This window comes from Passer domesticus, chromosome 8, assembly GCF_036417665.1.
Source record: "Passer domesticus isolate bPasDom1 chromosome 8, bPasDom1.hap1, whole genome shotgun sequence".
Taxonomy (NCBI): domain Eukaryota; kingdom Metazoa; phylum Chordata; class Aves; order Passeriformes; family Passeridae; genus Passer; species Passer domesticus.
In genome coordinates, this window is record NC_087481.1 from 51,940,991 (window position 1) to 51,965,616 (window position 24,626).

Here is a 24,626-nt window from a genome sequence, read left to right on the forward strand (position 1 = left end):
AGAGCAAACCCAAAGACATAATGCTTTTTATCACAAAAGTATACAGGCTCTAGAGATTTTGTATGACATCAAGATCTCCATTTATTTGACTGACAGGGCAAATAAGCAAAAAAGAAAAAAACACACGTGCAAAAATTTACTCAGAGCTCAATTGGAAAACTACACAAAACCTAATCCTTTATCCTTTGCCATTTCCCATTTTTCCTATACTGCCTATGCACTGTCAACAATAATACACCATCACATAGCCATAGCCATCAATTCTTTTTACTGTGAATTTCATAAAGAATAAATAGCTTTTGAAAGCTTCTTAGAGTTCTGTGAAAAGAGCAGAGAGCTGAATCAGCAGCTGGATCATTACAGGCTATTCATATGCTGAGTTACTGAGGAATCAACATAAGGAAATTCCTTTTCTTTGGAGAGGAACTCCAACATAGGCAACCATATGACAGTTGATTTTTGCAGCATCATGGGATTACAGCACCCCAGTCAGTGGCTGATATCTGGAGAGATACAGGCCCTAGCACATATTAAATATAATTTCCTCTTATTCTTTTCATGAGTATAGTTTGAAAACTTGATCATTGCAGGAGGCACAATTTTTTTAAAATAGTGCCATAACTTGTTTGTCAAAATCAAAGTTGAAATTCTGCCTAAAACTTCAACATGAAGAATATCATACAGGAAACTGAGAGTAAGTGATCTCTCTTTGTGTCTGAACCTTAGGCTAGCAGTCTGACTCTGGAGCCCTTGACAAAAACTCACACTTCTGGAGAAAAGCTGGAAGTGGTAATTGCTACTGATGCTTGTCCTGAAACAACTTGGCCTTTGAATGAACTCCCATTACAGGGCAGACTAGTGCAGGAGCTTCACAAACACTTCATGACAGTCCTGAAAAAAATGACCCTTTAGAAGCAGGAAATACAAAAGGAAAGCTCTGCTATCTTCTGACAAGGAGCCAGGGAATTTAAGATGTCCCTGTGCTCTTTTTCTTGATTCTTATCCTCACAGAATATGGGTAGAATTAAAACAAAATTGAGAGCCATACTGTTTATTAAGATATTTTGCTGCAAGCAGGTAGTAATCCAGCTCAGATTTAAGTCTAAAAGCCTTTGAACTTGTAGATCATAAGCTTGATATTCACATGAGGTGAGGAGTAGATGATCCAACAGTCCTTTGTGGATTTCAGCTAGTAAGTGCCAGGATACCATTTAACTTTTAAAATAGAGCAATAGAAACACTTCTCAAAATAATTTCATTGTGTCACCTACTTACACACAGAATGTTCTAGTCTGTGTGTGATGGCCTGCTTCTCTCCCCATGGAGCAGGTAACTGAGAATTTTTAAACTGGCACAGTCAAAAAACCTGAAGGTTTTACACTCTGACAAGAAACTGTGTACACTTGGTACTACACTTGGCTTAATCACTAAGCATCAGCAATTGACAAAAAATACATCCCCTTTCTTTGCTGAGGAACATGATTAATTTTATGATGGATATTTGGGCACATTAGGCATAGTGATTGTTTTCTGGCTGAAGCCTGATGAGTTTTACACACAGTTCTTCTCATTGCTTTAGGTGCATTTCACAAAACATACAAATGCAAATTTACTACCTTCTTCCTGTTCTACAGTCTTCTGTCAAAAACCTCTTTTTCTCACTCCTCCCCTCATGTTGTTACATTAGCTATTTGTAAGAAATGGAGATTAGAATAAAGTCAAAGGTACATTCCTATCAGTGTAACAGACAGCGGGTAGACAATATTTTGAGTGGATAACAAGCATATTTTTCTAATAAATAATACATCCTGGCAGAAATCTGACAATTCTATTCTTCAGCACAATTCCAGTTACGCTCCATTGAAGCATAACTTTTCTTACACTAACATAATGAAATACACCATATCAATACACCATAACCAAACAGGGCTGTGCAATTCCATCAATGCAATTAATGCAAGAAAGAGAAGGACTTACTGGAGTGAATCCTATGCAGGGCACAAGGAGGATTAAAGGGCTGCAGTGTCTTTCATAATGGGAGAAGCTGAAACAGCTGGAACTCTTCAGTCAGGGAAAGAGAAGGCTCAGGGGGCTCTCATCAATGTGTGTAAATACTTGATGGGAGGCAATGAAGAGGAGAAAGCCAGACTCCTCTCAGCAGATCCCACTGGCAAAACAACAAGCAATAGACAAAATTTAAAAATAGCACATTCAGTGTAAGACAAGAATATAATTTTTGCCATGAGTGCAGTCAACCACTGGAGCAGGTGGCCCAGAGAGGTTATGGAGTCTCCCTCTGGGGACATTCCAAACCTGACTGCACATGGTCCTGGGCAACCTGCTTGAGTGGACCCTGCCTGAGCAGGTGAGATGGAGTGGATGATTTCAGAAGGACTCTTCCAACCTAAATTATTGTGAGTCTGTAATTTACATCATAGGGTAGCTTCAGGAAAGAAAGATCAAATTTTGTGAGAGTTCATTTGAAAGCTGTACCCTTGTGCTCTAGGAATCTGAAATGCTGTGTTAATATTAAACAGCATTTTCTTCTAAAAGTCATCATGTTAATTACCTTATTTATTTATACAGTTTTCAATTGTTCAGTTGAACCAAAAATATTTTCCAAAACCAAGCCACATTCAGAAGTAGAATATTTCTGTATTGGTCCATATGTGTTTGAATTTTGAAGCATTTTTATCAGTTTCTGAGAATAATGAATGCCATTTTTGTATTAGAAACATTCACTATCTCTATGTTTGTATCAGCCACTGCTTAATTTTAGAAAACAGAGATATTTGAAATCTGAACTAATCCCTTCTGTGCAAATGCACCATGCCTGGTTATTGCTCCAAAAGTGACATCTCTTCCAAAACACTACAAACCCAGCAGACTGACCTCATGGTCATGGAACTCTTTAATTTCCAGCCTTTCTGTCAGAAATGCTATGCATTTACAAGTGTCATCGATTTTCAATGGAAGTCAAAGGTGCACAGGCTCACTCAAAATCTTCTGCTTTGAGACAAGCCACACAACAAGCTTCTAATGGGATTCTCTCAGTACAAAAAATTTATAAAAATAGTATTTCATGGATGAGTACACCCCCAAGCACTAATGCCAGTCAATGGATTTTTTTCCTACAAAATAAGGTATATTTCATTGCATAAGCTGGATGTCATTCAAACAAGTCTGAGTGTCTTATACGGAACTGTTAATATTATGTATTCTTCAGAAGTCAGACTTTGAAAAGCTTTTCAGTTTACAATCACATCTTACTTCAAAAATGTCCATAGAGTATGTAAGAACATTATTTCCTCTTTCTTTTTTTAATTAATTCAGCCTTGAAGTGAAGAAAACAAAGATAACAACAGAAATAGGGGAACATTGGGAATTTTGCCTCCACACCTCACACAACATTTCCCTAGCCCCAGGGGAGCTATTTAAAACTTGTTTGTAATGAAAAAGGGATCAAAATGGTTATAAATGTCACAACTTTCATAAAAGATCTGAAAATTTTGCAGAGTTGTGTAAAAATACTGCAACAGGAAGCAAGTTTTTTGAAAAATAACAGACCCTATTTTTGAATTAAAGAAACCTAAATTATTGAAATGGAAGAAATGAAGTCAGTTATAAATTCATATGATCTTATGGGCTTATCACTAAATGATAGTCAAGCTTTTGCTCCAGATGGTGCAATAGTGCTTGTGACATCCACTTTGAACTGCAATCTAGTTATGTGTCAGGCAGGAGAGTCCATTATTCACTGCATCAGTGCTGGGGAGAGAAGGTTAAAAGTTCAAGACATGCCCCAAGTGATTAAGGTTGTAAAAATCAGGAGATATACCATGGGGAAAAAAATGCCACTCTTCCTTTTCTTCCAGACTCAGTCTGTTCCCCAAAAAAATGTGTTTAAGAAAAAAAAACCAAAAAACCAAAAAACCAAAAAACACAAATCCAAACAGAACACCAAAACCCCAAACAACAACAAAAATAACAGGATGCAGGAATACCACAATTCCCTACAGTAATGTACAAATTATCTTTTTATTTTAACTCCTTAAACCCTTCTGCTACCAGCTTCATTTTACCTAGAAAGAAACATAAAGGCTTCCCTTAAAATCTGTCCACAAGGACTTGAGAACTCAGTTAACACTTTCTCACTCATTGTGATATTCTTCTCAGCTTCTACATACTTGTAACTAACTCAGATTTCAAACTTTATTTTTCATGTACCCCACGGATCACCAGTTCATCTGCACTAGGCAGGCTTCACTTCTCAGCCATGTAAAACTTTGCTCTGCTGATCAGTAACATAACGTACAAATTGCTTGCCACCACCCCAAAAGTTTCTGCATTTGGAACTGCAAGTGCCACTTCTCCAATACTTAAGCAAATTTTGATTTCTAATTCAATAGAAAAAGAAGAAGATGCAAAACATGAAAGGTGAAGTTAAAAATAGTTAAATGTAAAAAATGTCTTCTTCAAAATTCTTCATAGTGAAAGTAATGAATGGAGAGTATTAGGAAAAACAGGTGGTTTAGTGCTCATAACCTTTGAAAAGGTATGAAGTAATTATTTTCAGAAGGGCCTCTTCTTTCAACAAACATGTAGAAAATAGTAATTCCACTGTAATAAATTTTCTGTCTGCCGTTTTCTAACTCTCTGTTTATCTCTGAGCTTGACTGCACATTTGTATAAATTGTATTATGAATTATGTACTATAAATGTATTATGGCCATGTTGCCACATCCTATTTGAAATCACCTCATATGCAGTAACTGCTGTATTAGCACACATTTCATGTAAAGAAAAGTACTGAATATGAATCTCACAAAGCCTGATAACATTCAGACTCTGCATATATTTGCAAGTGTGTTAACATTTCAGAGCAGCATATTGACAATGCAGACAAAAATCCCTGTAATCCATCACATCAGGGTCCTTGAACTACGTAGGATTTAGTAATGCCCCAAAGTTCACAACAGTTATTTCAAAATGCACACACAAAGAAATCCTGTAGCAAACTCCTGATCTCCAAGACTAAACCTAGAACTCATCAATAACCCGTGCATTACATAAAAAAATGTACACACTACAAAACCATATCTAAATTTGAGGACGACCTTCTGTAAACTCAAAACTCAGCTCAAAAACTTGTCTTTAAATACTGTGTGTTCCAAACCACCTTTGGAGTTAGGATGATAAATCAGAGCCTGTGAGCTCTCAGCCTGCAGTTCAGCAGCTCCTGCAGACAAGGCCAGGCTCACCCTTGCACAGCAGGAGCTGAACAGACCCACAGGAAGGATCCTCAAAGTTTAGAAAGAAATTAGTACTAAAGCCCACTCAACTTGAAGTAACCATTGGAGCGGAGAATGATTACTCAAGGCAAATGAACTCACATAGGAGTACTTGGGAAATTAAAATAATAGTGCTGGGGGAGTTGGGGGAAGTCTTAGATAATTATTAGGAATTTCCAAACATGCCATATATATATTACTTAAGTCTTTGCAAGTTTTTATCTAGACTAAAAGTCTAATCTAAATGTTGTGTTCAGCCATGTCCAAGGACAGAATCTTTTGTTTAATCTTATACATAAAATTATATTTAGCTTTGTTACTGGAGTTTTTTCTTTAGAGGATCTAGAATATTAAGAACAAAAAGAAACAGTACAGAAGCATTTTATATATAAAAAGTCATTACAAAAGCCTTTTTTAAAATTTTAAATTCTTCAAAAACAGTAATATATCTGTAGAAGAGAATTTGTATCAACAAACTAAAAAGACAATCCCGATTTTATTTGAAATGTTATGCAGTTTTTATGTACTGAGAGTTGACTTCAAAGAAGACCTTGTCAGTGGAATGAGCACACATTACTCCTCTGTGAAATCCTACAAGAACACAGATGGCAGTGAGACCATGATCTTAATTGATTTAAGGGTCAAGTTTATATCTTTAAAGAAGCATTTTAGAACAGCAAAAAGCAAATCCTTCATACAACCCTTAAGCATGTGGTATTATACTTGGGTGTAGAGCATTAGCACCACGTATTTATGCCCAAAGGAGATGCACATGAAAAAGGGAACACACACAACACAGTATCATAAACGAGGAAAAGCTGGTTGTCATTTCTTTCCTGGCACAAGAGTTATAATGAAGCTCGAGGTGAGAAAAAACTCCATACGGTTGCTCTCAAAAGAAACATGACCCATTTCTGTCTGAAACCAAAATAAGAGGCAATCTAGATGATTTGGTGCAAAATCTGCTGAGAAGACATTAAAATATGATGTCACCCCTAGGAATGTCATGGTTGCAACTATACAGATGGGGTTTTAATGTATGTGTTGATATAAGTGAAATATCTTCAGTGTTTAAAAACAACAACAACAAAAAGAACTACTACAGGGTGTCATTTGTACCCAGCCATTTTTCAAAGGCCAGAGTTACACCAATCACAGGCTTTTCCTCACTGGGTTTGTTCCTTGGCTCTTGTTACATATACTTTGATTAGAGAGTTTTTAATTACACTTTAGCCTGTTAGCACCATGGGGCCAATAAAACTAAGAGAAATAGAACTAAATTCTTTTCATTCAACACAACTGGTAACTAAACACCAATTAATTACACCCACACAAGCCTAATGAAGATAATGGGGTTGCAGAGAGTTCACGGATGGTATGAAGTGGCTTGTGGTATCCTAACCTTAATCAGTTAACTACTTTGTAATAGGGAGGATCACAGGATAAGCCACCCTCTTTCTACATGCTTACAATTACTATTACTGTTAATGGAAATTACATGGCCATACAGATAATGCATGTAACATTCATGAAACAGGAAACAAAAATGATAAATACTTGAGGGACTCCCTACTAGTATTTCCAACAGTTTATTGAAAACAAGAGTGCAGGGTTATTAAATGAGTATCATTCTGCTTCATCTCATTGCTTCACTTAAGGCAAACCTGATGGATTTCTTCTTTTCCAAGGAGGGGACATCCACAGTGTCTCTGGGAAAGCTGTGCCAATGCCTCACCAGTCTCACAGCAAAGAACTTCTTCCTAATATTTAATCTGTATCTGTTTCAGTTTAAGGCCATTGCCCTTTCTTCTATCACTACATATCTTTGTAAAAAGTCTCTCCCCATCTCTCCCCTTCTTGTAGGGGGCCCTTTTAGGTACCGGCAGGGCTCTAAAGGTCCCCTGGAGTCTTCTCTATGCTAAACAATGCCAACACTCTCAGCCTGTTCTTCATAGCAGAGGTTCTCCGACCCTCTGAGCATCTCAGCTTCTCTCCTCTGAACTCATTCTAACAGGTACATCCTCCTGATGCTGTGCCCCAGACAGGGCTGCAGTGCTCCAGGGGGGTCTCAAACAATGGACTGGGAGCCACAGTCACCTCCCTGACCTGCTGCTCCTCACTCCTCTCATGCAGCCCAGCCCAAGGGTGGCTTTCTGGGCTGGCAGCACAGATTGCTGGCTCAGGCTCAGCTTCTCCCCCATCCACACCCCAAGTGCTTCTCCTCAGCCCCTGCCCTGCCCAGCCTCCTGTCCCCTGCAAACCCCATGCTCAGGGGGAGCTCCATCTGTGTCACCTGGCAAAGCTATTCAAGAGCCCTGGGGCCAAGGGCAGAGCCCTGAGGGACACCCTTCATCCCTGGCCTCCACCTGGGCAGGGAGCCACTGACCACAGCTCCCTGGCTGTGTCCATCTGGCCAGGTCCTCGTGCCCTGCCCAGCAAACCCTCCAAAGCCAGGGCTCTGCAGTGCAGGGCTCAGGGTGTCTGTCGTGTGGCACTGTGTCCAAAGGCTCACAGGGGCTCTGGACACATCAGCAGTGACAGAGACTGAAATGTTATGGGTAATGACTTAAACGCTGCTATGAAGGAGTTTTGCCCATTATGGCAAAATGGTATAAAGAGGCTGAGACCACCCAAGCCCACCCCTCCTCCACCTGACTGCAGCTTTGGGCTGTGACTTAAGCTGCCTAACAGAACTTCAGATACGATACTATTGTTCAATTACGTCTAGTCTAGGGACAAGGAAACAAGACTAAGGGAGAAGACTGTATCTGCAAGAAAGCCAAACCCAGCAGATGTCCTGAAAATCAGCCTGGGCCAGGCTCAGCCTGGGGGAGGCCATAGCCCACAGGCTCATCTGCTGAGGCCATGTTTGCACATACTCCCCAAAACTGTGAAGATTCATTTTGTTTAGAGCCTGTGAAAGGGCAGAAGGTGGAAAACTGATAGAGAGAGGCACTTAAACACACCAGAAGGCACAGTTCTCACATGGGATGGTATTACACAGCATATGATTATGCTCAGAGACCACCACACCAGCACCATTTACCTCCAGGTAATGTTCTTCCAGGAATATTTAATCAAATTGGAGCTTTCTGGGGCAAGTCTGTGCATGTGACAAATATCTGGCACTATGTGACTACTGCCACAAAGGCGTCTGAGTGCACAAGCCCCTCCTGAGGCTGCCCAAAGGAGCAGCCACCCACCACATCAACTCCTCCTGAAGGAAAAAAACCTAATGAGGCATTTGCTACCCACTCTCCTCAAGGAACAGGTAGTGTCAGTTTAGAAACTTTTTCAGAGGAAACAGCTTTTAAAGAAGAGGGTTTAAATCTCTGGAGAGGTACCATAGTATTTCTAAAGGATGTGAAAGGAAAAGAAAATGATTCCTTAGGGATTTTTCTTCATTATCACCCCACCTGGAGAAGTGAGCACACAATAACCAAAGGTCCACACATATTGATTTTAGAGCTGGGGAAGCGTGCAGCTAACAGCTTTTAAGTATCTCCATTTTCAGTTACTTCAACAAAATTACCAGTGAACAGTGTAAGAAAGTGAAAGTTTTTGTAGGAAATTGCGGGCTAAAAATGATCATTTAGGTCGCGAAATGTTTCCTTTCATTGAAAATAGAGGGCTTTCAAACACAGGAGTTACTGCGGGCGCTTTGCAGCGTCGTCTTCACCAGACATTTCCCACACCACACACAGCCTGTCCCCCTTTTCAGGACCACAATCTCACAGAGTTTTGCTGCTCGGGCGCTGTTAAAACCGAGGAGCGCTTGGTCGGGGCGTCCCGACTCGCAAGGCGGTGACCGGGCTCTGAGGGAAGAGCGGCACCGAGGAACCCAACCGGGCCCAACCGAGCAGCTCTGCCCCCAACCCGGGGTGCTCCCTGAGGGAGCAGAGCCTCGGGAACGTGAGGCCCGGGCAGAGCGCCCTGAGGTGCCGCTGGCCCGCCCTGCGGCTGGCGGGAGCGGGGGAAGGGCCGGGCGGCTCCGTTGCCCGGCAGCGGCCGCGGCCCCGCGATGGAGGCGGGCGAGCGGCGGCGGCTGCGGCGGGAGGCGGCTGAGTATTACCGAGGGCACCGTGTGCCGGAGCGGATGGAGGACGCGCTGAACGCCCTGTTCCCGCTGCACCCCGAGGATCTCTACGGGGAGCTGGTATCGCGGGGGGAAGCAGCCGGGCGGGGAGCGGAGCGGCCTCTCCTGGCCCCGCGGAGGGGCCGTGTGGGTGCCCGCCGAGCCCGTGCCCCCTCAGCCCGGGGGTGCAGCGAGGAGCTCGGCGCGGTGACAGTTCCGTGGTTTGTCCCCTGGCCCGGGCAAGCATTGCCATTGCCATGGCTCTGTGTTTGCGGCCCCTGGCAGCTGGGTGCTGTGCCAGTATGTGTCCGCAGCAGCCGGGCCTCTCCTCTGCTGGTTGCTTGTCTCGACACAAAAACAAAGTAGTCCAGAGATGGACTGGTGTTTGTCCCTGACAAAACTGCTGCTCAGCAGGGGTGACTCCCGGGCCAGCGGTGACAGGAGACTGGGTGCTGCTCACACTGCAGCTGCTGGTGAAAGGCAAATGGGCCCCACTGAAGGGTCAAGAACAGAGCAATTTTACCTGTTCCCACATGGCAAAGTACTGTTGACAGTAGTCGTAATGAAACTTCAATTAATGGTGATAGTGAGCAGCTCTTGGGAAAAAAAAGATTTCTCATGTGGTCTTTGATGGGAGAGTGGCTGTGGAATGGAAATACTTCATTCCATCTCCCTTCTTCCATCTTGTTCCCGTCTCCAAGTGTTTTGCCATCCTCAGTGGAAGGGACTGGAACTGGTGACACCTTTCTTTGCTTTGCCTGGTAGCTGCCACGTTCCTCTTCTTCATGGCCCAAAGTGTTTTGTACTTTTCCCGTTGGGTAACCTGTGGTTTGGTGACTCTTCAATTAAATAATGAACTCTCCAGATTAAATAATGAAACTAGTAAGGAAGTATGTAGAAACCTCAGGTAAAAATGCAGTCCTTTTTCTAAACCAACATTAGTGTTTATTAACTACAAACACAGACCCAAATGTATTGAGTTATGATAGTTCATCAGGTCCAATAAAGACCATGGAAGAAGAATGAGGACTTTGCCTGCCAGAAGTCATGGTTTCCACTTTCTCACAGGGCTCAAAGCTTGCTGGAACATACAAATTGTAGATTGATTGATAGAATATGCTGGGTTGGAAGAGACCCATAATGGATTTGTTTAGTGGTGGATTTGATTCTAAGGTATTTCATGGAATAAAAGCCTCATTGCCTGGAAATTGACTTGTAATTGAGTTCTTTCTCTTTCATTTAAGGCTAACTACTTTTCTAAATTTTCAAAAGCTCCTGTAATATGCAAATTAGTTGGAAGGAAAGTTCTTGATGGAGTTGGTCAGCCAACACTAGAAGTGGAAATATACTGTACAGTTAAAAACTGTGAGAAGGTATGAGCTGCTTCTTCTTGTTTTATTTATTTTACTAGGACAATATCTGAGAGAAGTACTATTCTTCTCACATCCCAAGGAATGGTTTATTTTCTATCTTTAGGACAAGACATAAATCCCAGTTGAGTGTTACAACTTGGAAAAAAAAGGTGTAGTGAAAAGTTAATGGCAGCAGCTATGAAAGCTTTATTTTCCAGGAATTAGACAATGTTTTGTGAGTGAGATCTGATAGTGTATCTCTGTATGTTAATTTTTTTTCTATCTTAATGATCATGTAGGTTTTCCTTACACCCCATACTAACCTTACATGTTCACTGTCATTTCACCTTTTTCTTTAATTTTCAGAACTTTATATTTCTCTTTGTGTGACACTTTCAGAAAAATACAGTACAGCTGAAACACAGTATAGATGGAGGCACTTCTTTTACACTGAGCTAATAGGTTGATGTGGGTGACAGTAAAGTCAAACATACCCATTTAGCACCTGCAGTGCAGAATTGATGGCTCATCTCTTCCCCAACCTGAAATATTCAAACTACATCTTTGCAGCTCTAGCCATTGTGGAGTAATTATTTCTACTTTCCCTCAGTTGAACTCTGGTTCACTTAATTCTTGAATTACATGTAACCTCATAGATATTCACAGGATATAAAGTTAATACTGTTAATGCAGGCAACTGTGGGAAATTTGTAAATTATGTCTTCCTTTAAGTGAATTTTATTAATATAATTTGTTGTTCATCAGTACAGAAAGATAGGTTTGAGTTATCTAAGTAAGACAAAAGTAATTGATCATGAGGGATGGCATTAAGCAGGAATGCTGATGAATCATGGTACCACAGGCTACCAACAGCTGCTGTAAAAGGTGTCCTAATGACTGTATGGTCCTTAAAATAACTCCATTCTGTTCTGATAGCATAAGGCAGATCTGTCAGAGGGGTTTTGCCAATGTAGTTGTAATTTTAGGTCAAAAAGCTTGAATAATGTCTGTAATTACTAAAGTATAGGAGCCTAAAAAAAGGATGAGAAAAGGTAAGTGGAGCAAATAGATTTGGAGATATGTACTTGTAGAGTTGTTAAGGACATACCTCTTAGTCTTTCAAATGACATTTCCACATTAGAAATTAAATAGTGTTTTAACCCTTTTACATTGTTTTGGTGGGGTTTTTGTTGTTTGTTTTTGTTTTTCTTTTTTTTTCCAGAGGATTTGTTCCACTGTTATGGCTACTCATTCTCAAATACCTGAAAATGTTTTACCTGAAACAATTGAAGCTGATGAGAAAGAAAGAAATGACTCTGTTCATACTGCTGTGGAATGGGTCAGTGAATCACTGAACACAATGTTAAGGGACTTGGACCCTACTGACCAGTGTCAAGCTGATAAGATTCTTGGGTAGGTCTTGCATATTATGAAAATTATTGCATTTGAATATTTGAAATATTCACCATTAATTTATATTGTAATGAAAGACATGTAGAATATTCAATATTTTCTACTTTTTAAAAAATATTTTCAGGATACAAGGTCTGTCTCAGACCCATTTCACCACATTATTGCCTGCTTTTCATAATTATGATGTAAAAAGCATGCTGTTTTGAGCTGCAACACTGAACACAGGCTGTAGCAAACAGACCTAATTGCCTTCCATGTGGACTAGATTTGGGAAAACCTTGATAAAGGGAATAAGGACTCAGTTGGAAAGTGAGTCTAAATAAGATTTTAATGCATTGTTTACACTACTTTATATATCTCACATACTCAGTTTGCCTGAGTTGGCTTTCTGTGACCCGTGGGTGAAGATTTCACTTGATGCATGTAATTGAAATTCAGCCACCTCTGAGTTTGCAGCCACACAATAGCCAGTGTACAACTCACCTACTGTCTTAACCTAGGCCAGGCTGATGGATGTCATGAGGTTATGACAGGATCTGTTACTACCCATGCAGAGGAAATAAATCCTTCATGCTCAAACTGTCTGCTCAGAGCTGACTTTCAAACCAGAGTGATTTATGAATCTTATACCAAGGTTTGAGATCATTGTGGTCCTTTTTGTTTAATCAGTGATGCAGATGACTACCAAAAAAGAATGATATGATAAATTTATGGACTTCTCCAGCTTCACACAGGGAATCTATGGCAGTAGCTCAAACACAAGCACTTAATCTACCTCCTAGCATGTTCTTTAGCCTGCATCACATCTGCCTGTATGTCACATGTCTAACAAAATTTTGACCCAGTAATTTTTATGCATCCTCCCTCAGTGAATACTTTGCAAACAAGGAAGAAGAAAAAAAGGAAATTGAAAGGCAAGAAAAAGAAAAACAAGAGCAAGAAGAAGCAGCAAAAGTCACTACTTCCCCTGCTTCGTGCCGTTCAGCCTCAACACCTAAGCAAAAAAAGGGACGAAAATCAGGTTTTACTTTATTTCATTTTAATATTTTCTTCAATACAGATATTGAAAAAGATCCTAAACAACACCCTGTCTCATGTTCAGAGGGTTTGGTTACTCTCTCCTGACCTTTCTGATCACAGCAGTTTCTGCAGTAAAATGAGGGAGGGGAAAATACACTTTCCTCATCACTCACATGCATTGGTTGAACAGTTTCTGCCTTTGTTTTACTGTTGGTTTAGACAGGAGGTTATTATTCTTCAGAGTGAGGAATAAGAATGGAGGAGGATGCAAATGAAGAATGAAAATGATAAGGAAAGAAAAGGAAATCACAGATCTGAGTAGTAAAAAGGAAATAGAATTAAGATAGAAGCTGAAAACAATTGAAAGAGGAAGGAAAGTTTCCTTCTAACACTGAGAAAATGAGAAAATACAGAGGAATGTAAAGGAGAATGAAAGAAGAGTGTGAGATGGGAGTGAGGGGTAGTATAGAGTAAAAGGAAGTAAGCAAACATTCTACTAGAGGAAAAAGGAAAAATTGGTGTAAGGGTAGAAAAACAAGCCAAAACCAAACAACCCAAAGTAAAAACCACCATGTGTTATCTCCATCTATACATTAAACTCAGACAAAAAAGGGTTGTTGCCATTTGTTGGAAGGGCAGAAAATTTTGGCAAATTATTATTTCTTATCAGTTTAGTTGCAACTGTCATATGCTGTCAGTAAAATACCTCCACTTCACATGTTGGATGTGTGCACAGTAAGTTCACCTTTCACCTGAAATTTAACTTCTGCAGTTGTCAGGTCTATCCAGATATCATCGTGGTCTATTTGACATTTGAGTCAAGCTTCTGCTGGTACATCTGTTATGTGTTTTCACTAATTGTGGCATTGACTGTAATATTATTGTTAGACTCAGTGCCTGACTATTTGGAGCTAATGTCAAACAGCCCCAATGCAGTGGTTCTTGGGAATCAGATCACTTACTGCAGCTTCAGCAGGTGCTCCCCCTAAGTGCTCATGTAAGCCCTATAGACAATAAATATGGTAGTGGGAACTGTTTGGTATAAAGCATTTGGAACAAATGTATTGTATCTGAAAGGGAAATAAATTCTTATGAAAATTTAATGTGTAATATTTAAAAGACTTGTTTTCTCTTTGGGAATTCCAATTGTAATAGGCCTGATTTTTTTCTCACAGTCATTACTAGATGAAATCAAGTGTTTGTGCTCCCAATCAGGTTATAATGTAATCTGCCATTTTTTATGCAAAATCTGAGCATTTAAGGAGCACAATAAAGAAGACTGATAGCATGCTTTGGAAAGGAACATGAAAAATGCTTTAATGTTATTGGATTCAAACACAGATAAATAAAAATACCTATTTCAGTGGCTGAAAGATCTCCAAAAGAAAAAGACCTGAAATACATTTGAAACCAGAGTGAGGACAGGTACTCTTCTTACTTGTAAGGTCATTCCATATAAAACAGCTGACAAAATTAAGTTTAAAAAAAATAAATTATTAGTTTTTAGTGCATTGAGTACGCACTGAAATGACAGTACCATATTTACTGTCATAACTTTGAGCCACAATCATACATTTAGAACCAAGGAAATGTTTAGCTACTGCTCTCTGTGTAGCAGGAAAGAAGGTGTCAGAGGGAGGGAATACCATCCCAGCTGCAGAACCTGCTGAGCCCGTGCTGTGTGGCAGCTTGGCCATTGGGGGAGCATCACTTGCCGTAGCAAAGGCTGGGGCCACCATTAGCTGTGTGCCACTGTACTTACATACTGCACTGCTGAAACACAGCCAGGTACGTGTGGCTTTGGCCATTTGGTTTATTTCATTCTAGTTACCATAACTATTGCAGCCAGTGGTATTAAATTTGCCTCACAGAATATACCCTTAACACCACTGCCTGTGTTTGCAGTTTTTGAATGTTGTACCATAACTAAAATATATAAGAAATTATTCTGATTTTTACATTTTTATTTTCACCTGGCACTCCCAATTGCAGGAGTCACCTAAAGAAATGACTCTACCACTCCCGATGATTACTGTGTTGAACTGTGAAAAAAATTCACCTACAAAACTGAAATTAGTCAAAGAAGTTATGCTTATACCACCAGCTGAGTTACCACTCCAGCAGGTACTGTTTCCTTTTTTAATAAATGTATTCTACAGACATCATACTAAGTACATATGTACATAAGTATATAGGTCTTTTCAATATAGTCCTTACAAACTATATTTTTCATTTTTTGTTACCTTACAAGGCCAAAGTTTTAACAGATGTTGGTGCAGAATTCTAACACTAATAACATTAAACTAAGTAAAAAGATGTTTTAAAAGAAGAACCATGAAGATTTAAGTTAAAAATGGATGTTTGTATAGAGGAAAAATCAGTGCATTGAAGATGTCAAGGAATTGTGTCACACAATAATAGATTTTGCATTAGTAGATTATAATTACCAGTTGTTTGATATAGCATACAAAACAACCCATAACAATTTCACAGGAAAGCATTAAATATTTGGGAATAAGTTGCTTTAAAATGAAATTGTGACACTAGAAGGGAATTCAAAGAGCAAGAAGGATGGGTGAGACAGATGGGATCAGCCCTGTCTCTTTTTGTTTAGCCCTGTGTTGCATTAAAGAATGTATCTGCACAAGATGCCTCCATTAGGGCTGTGATTTCTACTTTGTGTGCTGCTGACCTGAACAAATAGCTGAGCTCGATTCTCTTTCTTTTTGCTTTTCCTTTAACTTTTCTGGATTGTCCCCCAGAGCTGTTAACAAGGTCCCTAATTCTGCCCCATTCAAAGCCAGGATGCCTCCCAGTGCCCATGGGAGAGGAGGGAGGTGTTTGCTGCAGTGCAGAACTCGAAGCTGTTTGTCCTGTGTTGTTGCCAGCTGTGACTGACTTCTGCCCCCTAAAGTATTCCTTTACTGGCACAGTTTGAGAAAATCTGAAATGTCCTTTACTAAGTTCACACCAATAACATTTACTAGCTCAGCTGAAAAGGAAAAAGAGCCTTGCATTAAAAGCAATGAATTCATTTAATTGGAGTGTTTCCCAGTGTTTAAAATCAAGACAGTGATTTTTTTCTTTTCCCCTGCTTCTTGGAACTATTCTGAAGGTAAATGCACTCAGTCTTGTCAGAGTTTAGGAAGTTTTAGGCAGAGTCACAATTGGGAACAGGGATCATCACCTTCCCACTTCTCAGATATAAATACAGACCCAGATCTTTTTACTTGTTAGATATCTGAAGGGCTACCTTTGGGGAGGAGACTGCTTTCCTTGACATCCCATAATCAAATATTCCTGCTCATTCCACTGCTACTAACCCTTTATCATTGGACATGACTGCATTTTGTGGAAGGAGAGTTTGTGTTAAGGAATCTGTAATGGTTTGGGCTTTTTTGAAGACTTTATATTAAAATTTTCATTTAGATTAAGTGTTCTCTCTCGTGATTTAAGCTGCTAAAATGAATTAATATAACTTTTTTTTTTTTAAGATTACTGTTGTTTAATTTCAGGGCATAGAAAGAGTTCTGGAAATTCAGAAAGAAATGACAAGAAAGTTGGAGTCTCCAGCCAAAACGGTACAATAAAAAATGTGTTCCTACAGTGACATTGTACTTCATTTGGTCTTTTACTACCCTTATCCTTTCAAACATCCACATGGAACACTTAGCTTGTTACAGGCTTGTGACACAGAATAGAGGATGTGTTTCTCTGACAGATGGATAAAACACTGGCCATTTGGTGACACTAAATCAGAAAATTTAGAACAAATCATTGTTCTAAGCATAGGGCTTTCTGTTTTCCTGAAGAAATATACTGGGAGTGAATGGTATCAGAGGGCATGTACAATATATATTCTGACCTTCCTACACCTCTCACACAGAACATATTTTATTCCAGGTACTATCACTGTAGCAGTAAATCAGTCTCAGTGTGTGCATGTGCTTTTTGGAAAGCAGTGTTGTGTTTCTCCAGGTACAGAGTCTAGATTCTCATTTTGGAGATCCCCTGTATTTTTGATAGGCTGGGTGAGAATATCTTGAAAAACAAATGATGGTTGGACAGATGTCCACATAGAAATAAACATTTTAAATTAGTAACCACCACAAAATAAAACTATTAAACTATTAAATAAAGCTATTTCCTAACTGAAATATTTGGTCTCTTTTGACAAAAATTCAGTCAACTTCTTTTCTTTTCTTTTCTTTTCTCTTTTCTTTTCTTTTCTTTTCTTTTCTTTTCTTTTCTTTTCTTTTCTTTTCTTTTCTTTTCTTTTCTTTTCTTTTCTTTTCTTTTCTTTTCTTTTCTTTTCTTTTCTTTTCTTTTCTTTTCTTTTCTTTTCTTTTCTTTTCTTTTCTTTTCTTTTCTTTTCTTTTCTTTTCTTTTCTTTTTCTCTTTGTATTTTTCCATGGAATTGATTTCTATCTTCTTTCACTCCAACAGCCTGGTTCACGAGCAGACAGTAGGAAAGGAAAAGCACAAAAAGCCCTGGTAAGAAAAGAGATTTTAACTCTAAGCCTTCAACAAGGTATTAGCAGCAGGGAACTTAAAATGTTCTTAAGAAAGGAAGCATTAATCTACATCACCATTTTGGAAAGGTCAAGTCTAGACTTAAATATTCCAAATGCTCATATTTTACATAATAATTTAAATTCTTCTGACTATACCTTCCCTTTGGGGGCAGTAGATGAAATAGGGGGAAATTTCTCGGATCTGATAATTTTTCTCAGATAGAAATCCTGGTAATTTATCCAAATGAGCATTTTGCAGGCATGTAGAACCAGCAGAGAACTTCTCATGTAGACCATAAAACTGTTACCAGTAAGATTTGTGGATTGTGCTGTTTCCCAACCCTGGGAACATCACTCCCCTCTTTATCCTGCTGCATTCAGTGCCCAGGTCCAGTCTGAGGTTAGAGATAATGGCAGATACAAACCAGAAGCTAAAGGGCAGCACTCACAGTATTGCACAGGACATTATTTTATATGGCTCAAATGATCTTTTTTATCCCTTCAAAACTGGTAGCTTATTGATGAGTTTTCCCAATAGTGGGATGGAAATGCCATGCAGGTTTTTGCTCTTCATTCTAAGATGATTTAAATATTATCTGGTGAGAATCATTACTGTTGTGAAGTATAAAAAAAAGGATCAAGAAAAGCTTTCCTATTTTATGGTTGCTAAAACAACAAAAAACTCATCATCATGAAGATGCTGGCCAGTGTTTTCCTGGTGGGTAGTTTCCATATCAGTACCACAATATGTACTGCAATCATAAGGTAGAGTATTTCTGTAAAATATACACAAGGAAACAATGCATTAGATTCTCTGAAAAAAAAATTCCATTTATTTCAGTAGGAGAAAACTAAAGGAGAGAGTAGTGGAACTGAATTAAAAATTGATAAAGCCACCATGTTAGTTTGAATTTTTTTTGTGAGGGGGAAAAAAAGGAGAAATGACAAAGTAGGCAGTGAAGAAGAACTTATTTAGTTAAGGAAGTAAAAACTAAACAGAACAAAATGTTTATATACACAATGCTTTTAATAGAATGTAACAAGACATCTTGAAAACCACATGAAACTGCAGATTTAATCTCTATCTGAAGTGCAGGAAGACTGCAGCATTTTTTTACTCTCTGTTGCTGCATCTTTATAATCCAAAATTCCCAGATTTTTAAAGTTAAAAATCATTGTTTGGAAAACCTACAGAAAAACTGACGACAGAAGGAAATACATGAAATATTTGGTCAATACTTGCAAATGTGGCTGATGTCCAGCAATACTGTCCCTGAAGCAGAAAACTGTGTGCAGCTGGGCTGGAGGTGCTTCTCTGTGAAATTTGTTCCTTCTAGAAGTCTTGGGAGATTCTTGAGTTTCTTGAACACTCCCCAGAGGCATTATCAATGCTGTAGTTGAGGATTAATGAGAAAAAGCTATTTAAAAGTGGAAGATATGTTTTTGTGGCAGAGGGTTGGTCCATAGCACCACAGCATTTATGGCAGCCCTGTGGTTGCTAAGAGTGCCTTTATATAATTTTTTAAACCAGTGCTAGCCATACAAGACTGAGATCATGACTAGACATATTTCCAAGGACTATTGCTCTCTGCTCATTAGCACTTGATAATCCCTCTTTCCTAGAAAATTGTCCTTAAAGCTGCTAAGGAGATTTGTGAGAACAAATCTATAATTTGATGGCTAAATGCAGACTGAAATGACAATGAAAAAAAGCCCATAAATATGTATAACACATATGTGTGTAAATAAAGTGATTATTTTGTTTTGCTTTCAGCCACCACCCTTAAGAATATCACACTTAGGCTGCATGACAACAGGATATGATAGTCTAGAACAACTGGTACTCCAAATGCAAACAGCTTGCAACAGTTTAGGTCTGGAGCTGGGAAAAGACATGTACTTAGCAATAAATTGTGCTGCTCATGAATTAATGGATTATGTAAGTTATTCTTCAATTTTTATTTTCTTGGGGTTTAAAATAAATGTGACTGTTTGTTAACATTATTATTATGCTGTAGAATTACCTACAAGCTCCTAACTCCCCTTTTTAAGGTAGCAATCAAGCAAACAGAAGGAATTATCTCTGCATTTATAAATACTGGCTGAATTTGCTTGTTTTTCCATTATGTTAAGATACATATCTTGTTTTCTTCAAACTGTCCTAACATTTGATTGTATTTCTTCTATGGTATCTTTATATACAAATTAGTGCCCATCTCATTGTGCATCAACATTAATTTTTTAATATCAGTTTTTTAATGTTTTTATTTGACAAAATATATTTATCTCCTGACAAAGTCTTATAGTTCTTGCCCCTTATTCCAAGATCAATCAAGTTTTTCTCTAAGCAGAAAAAGGAACTTCCAATTCCATTTGGTACCTCATGAGCTTTTTTGTGTTTGGGTGTTCTGTAGTGCCAAAGCTTCCATTACCAATATCTTTTGTGGAAGCAGTTGCTCTCCTGGCTGTGATATCTGTGTCCTATACCAGAATGTGCAAAATCTCAACCATTGAATTACCAGTAATGCTGTAACTTTCTCTTATTGAACTGTCAAAGCCACTAAAGCAGTTAAAGCAGTGGATGTCCTGGCACAGTTTTACAGTGTGCCCTTAAAATTCCTCCCAGGGTGCAGTTTGTGCTTCCCAGAATGATGACATTGGTTTTCAATTAGTTTTGTTTTTGATGTTTGGGGTTTTTTTTTGGAAGGGGAAAGAAGCAGGGAAAGGCAGTATCTTGGTTTTGAGCACTGAGGGTGCACTCCTTGCCCCAGCAATATTTCCTTCATGAAAATGAGGAGAAAAAAATAACTTTTTTTTTAAAGAGAAAAATGAGATTTTTTTTAACACAAGATTCAATAAAAATATCAAATCTTGCTAACTTCATGCTGCAATTATGTCAAACTGGCAGCGTTGCCTGGAAAATGCTGAAATAGATCTCTCTTCCTTTGGCAGTGGCATTGTTCAGAGCCTTTGGCATGAGCCCACTGGAGCCCACAGTGTCATTTTAGGCAGAGTTTTCTTTAACAATGTGCTGACAACTCAGACACAGGGTGAGGCAGATGAGTGAATGCCTCCTGATTGAAGCACACACAGCCCCTGCCTTCACAGAGATGGGGACACTGCCTTTCAGGGCCCTGCTTTACTTATCTCTCATGCTTTTTACTTTGCTTTCTAGGGTAAAGAAAAATATGAAATACTCACTGGAACATTCAAAAGTCCTGATGAAATGGTTGCCATGTATGTGGAAATGATTAAAAATTTTCCTTTTATTATTGCATTAATAGATCCTTTAAGAAAAGAGGTAAGATACCACAGTGCAGTCCTTTAAAAACTGGTGGTACTGTTCAGTGGCATATCACTGACCTTTTCTCATTTTTACTAAACATGTAAAATACAAAGCTTCTGATTTTCAAGTTTTTAAGCACAAAAATATCACTAGAAAATGCCTCTAACAATTTCTTTGAATATATTTTATTGGCAATATCCAAATTTTTCAGTATTTTTTACATAATTTCTGATGGAAAATCCTGGCATTAACAGAATATGGTCAGTACACGTACCTGAAAGAATTACAAGAATTTGCTTTTTTAAATCTGATTCTACTTGCTAAACCACTGTTATTTTGATTACATTTTCCTCTTTATGTACACTATTCAAATTAAAAGGTGAAATTGTAAAATTCAAGTGTATTGCAAAAATTGATGTGTAATGCAATATTATATTAGGCTGGAGAAGCAAACATTTGAGCATTGTTGTATATTCAGCCCAAAAAACATCAGAATATGTTGTTGCTGCAGTTCTTTGTGATGGATATTTATAACCAAAGTCCTGTCACTGGCACCATTGCTCTGCAGAATTTTTCAAGTGGGAGTAAGACACCTCTGTGATCAAAGTTAGAAGAGTTAATTAGTGTGGCAAATCAACTACAACAATAAAGCACAATAATATTAAGCATTTTATCCACCTGTAGATGGATAAAAGATATTGTATAATCTTAATTATTCACATTTATACGTGAGGTTAAATTTCCATTTGTTAAAAAAAAGAATGAAAACTTAATTGCTGCAGAACCTACAGTTGTAGATTGAGATTCTGCAGTTGCACAACGTAATACAAAATTTGCTCTTGGTGTCAAATTTCACTTTATCTTCTTAAAAATGAATAGAGGGAGTTCATTTTTATGAAGAAAACGCAAAGACTGATTGAGGGGAGGAGCAAAGTGATGCTGGCTCTGTGAATCTGCCCAGTGCCTGAAACAATAATTCTAAAACTGATGAACTGCAAAATCCATCTGATTTTGTCTTTAACTGGAACTTTAAAAGTTCATTTTTTGAATAGCTGTGTTTGTATTACCTCACTCTGGTTAGCCTTGCCTCCCTGTGTTGTTTCAGTCTGACTCCCTGAATTACCACATTCCAAAACACCAGGTCATTCCCCACTCCTGCCAGGGCTGCAAACTTCCTTGAGAATTCTTATGAAGGAAAAAGTGTGCAAGATGAGATCAGCAGGAGAATTACAGCACACAGTGAAGGGCAGTTGGGAACAGAGTGAAGGGAAATGCCTCTCCTCCTCCTCCTAAATCTCCAAGGTTTACCCATGCCACATCTTGCCCCTGATAATTAGATCCTTGAGGATTAGTTCTGGTACCAATTCAATAATTCCTTGCCAGACACCAGACCACTTTGGTGTTAAAATTCAAACATTTGTTCAAGTGTCAAAAACTTCATTTTCTCTTATGCACAGGCTTGAAATCCATACAGGAATGGCACCTGATGTTGATTGCAAGTACATAAGTATAAAAAACTGATCCACAGACCAAGAATGGCAGAATTATGAAATAGAGATGTTTTTAATGTGAGAACTTTGCATTCTGTGGATACAAAGCAAGCAAATTAATTCGTAAATGTCTTCTTTCAAATTCTTTATATATCCTTGTCCTTTATTTAGCCTGGACCATGTAGCATGTGGACAATGCATTAAAAAAAAAAAGAAACAAAGACCCTGAAAAATGGAGCTTTGCAAGAAAAGAGAGCATTGTATTCTTCTGTTCCCTATGGGTCCTGCCATTGAGTCTATGTCTCCTGTTCATTATTTTATGTTCAAACAACTATGACACTTGAAATATTAACACAAAAATGAGTCATTAGAATAAAACAATAAAAAATTATTTTATGTTCCATCAAGTTGAAATAAATTTCAGTAGGGAAATCAAAATAGCAGACCCCTACACTTAATTTAATTTAAATCTTTTATTTATATTTTGTGCAAATAGTGTTGATTGATTTCAGATTGAAATTTATGTTTTCTAGCAAAATCCTAAAACCCAAGGAAAATCCAAGTGGTATGTTTTTCTTAGGCAGACAGATTTAAAATACAGTATAAAATGTAGTATGTTTATATGAAGGGCTTATTTAGGATTAAACCCAAATTATTATTCAATTTTTACTTCCTCAATTAGAGTTTTCATTCAGTTTAGTTTTTTAAACTCCATTTGTTTGCTCAATTTGTTTGTGCAGGACAAAGAACAGTGGAGTAGGATCTGTTGTGCCCTTGGTTCCAAATGCTTCCTGATTGCTGAAGATGCTGCCACGCAAATTTCCAAACTCAAAAGCGACCAAAACATAAACATAGCAATGTGCAGTGGTGTTGTCCTAAAGTACATTAACCAAACCAAGGTGTCAGACCTCATAGAACTGACTGGAATTCTGGATGGTGAGTAGAGGGGGGAAAGGCTGAAACAAACCCTCCAAGCCACACCTGTAAATATTTCATGTTTTCATTTAATTATTCTAATTAAATACATTCTAATTTAGAAGATGCTTGTCAGAAGAAACTGAAATTCAAGTTTTGATTCAGAAATCCCTTTCAAGGGGCTTAAAACAGCAATCAAGGCTTCAGCTACTGTCAGTTAATACACTGTGAATGTTTTGAACGTGGGTGCCCTTTGACACTGCAGCTAAGTGTCACACAGTTAGATATCAGAATTAAGAAAATAAGAGAGATGTGATCAATTCATCTTAATTTTGAATAATTTAAGCATTAATAATTAAAAAATTCAGACACATGTAAGCTGTTTAAAAATGCATTTAGGTAGATTGTTGACTACCTATTATTGAGCCGTTGTGGTAAGTATTAAGAACCTGTGCAGCTTCATATGTAAGATTTCTCTTTCTATCAGATTTTCTTTATTCATTTTTATACCTAATGAATAGATGGACAAATTTAATATAGCTTAGTTTTTTTTCTTCTTCCTTAAAAACACCCAGAATTGCTGTATCTAAGTGAGTAAATAGCAACTAAAAGATTCCATTCAGTCAGGATGGTAAATTCTTTTCTGAATAGAAGAAAAATAATTACTATAGTGAGGAACACATTTAAAATACATAGCACAGCCTGATCAGACAGATCAGTGAGAGACAGAGACCAGGACAGGATGCTAAACGTTCCCTTATCCATCTGAAAATAAAACAGAATGCTAATGCAGCAAATAGCAAATACAGCAATACAGTTTACATTTTTATCAGGTGGGGTTTACTCCTGTTTGTATTTAAGCTTGGATAGCCCAAGGGTAAAAAATGAATGAGAAGTCCAAACAATTTCTGTGTCAAATATATAAAATATACTCTAATGAAGGTGTTCCCTCCTGTAATATACAGGTCAAAGACATATCACCATATTAGGAAGTCCAGACAGAGAATCTTCAGATGAGAGCCTCGTGGATCTGGTAAGTATTGAAAGCTGTTCAATTGCAGAATTGCAAAAATACTGCTTTTAACATGGACTGTTTTTTTAAGGAGAAAGCCTTTTTGTGCTTGAGAAAGAAACAACATTTTACAAAATGGGCTTTTTCTAGGGGGTTGGGTTTTTTTCTCCCACAGAGAGTGGTTATTCTTTTGAGTTTAAAGAGAGCACACAGGAAATTTGCCAAAGCAGGGAGTATATTCAAAAGTGTGTATGATCC

At 38.3% G+C, this 24,626-nt stretch overlaps 1 protein-coding gene and 1 long non-coding RNA gene across 4 annotated transcripts in view; one reads left to right on the forward strand and one right to left on the reverse strand.

Moving 5' to 3' along the window:
• On the reverse strand, positions 1–10,232 carry LOC135306849 (uncharacterized). 3 transcript variants are annotated; one of them, XR_010367601.1, is made up of 3 exons: positions 9,890–10,232; positions 1,978–2,167; positions 1–1,687 (listed from the first exon to the last, which is right to left on the reverse strand). It is a non-coding gene; the product is annotated as an uncharacterized LOC135306849 (long non-coding RNA). The 3 variants fall into 3 exon arrangements; XR_010367599.1 differs by lacking the exon at positions 9,890–10,232 and adding an exon at positions 9,027–9,165; XR_010367600.1 differs by lacking the exon at positions 9,890–10,232 and adding an exon at positions 9,027–9,164 and having other exon boundaries at positions 1–891.
• ENO4 (enolase 4) overlaps positions 9,289–24,626 on the forward strand; it is a 19,833-nt gene continuing 4,495 nt past the window's right edge. The window contains 12 exon segments of the mRNA XM_064431425.1: positions 9,289–9,447; positions 10,611–10,739; positions 11,941–12,131; positions 13,001–13,152; positions 14,770–14,939; positions 15,144–15,275; positions 16,667–16,732; positions 17,598–17,645; positions 19,440–19,604; positions 20,841–20,966; positions 23,182–23,377; positions 24,322–24,389. Of these exon segments, the coding sequence (XP_064287495.1) occupies positions 9,313–9,447; positions 10,611–10,739; positions 11,941–12,131; positions 13,001–13,152; positions 14,770–14,939; positions 15,144–15,275; positions 16,667–16,732; positions 17,598–17,645; positions 19,440–19,604; positions 20,841–20,966; positions 23,182–23,377; positions 24,322–24,389 (1,578 nt within the window). The 5' untranslated portion in view covers positions 9,289–9,312.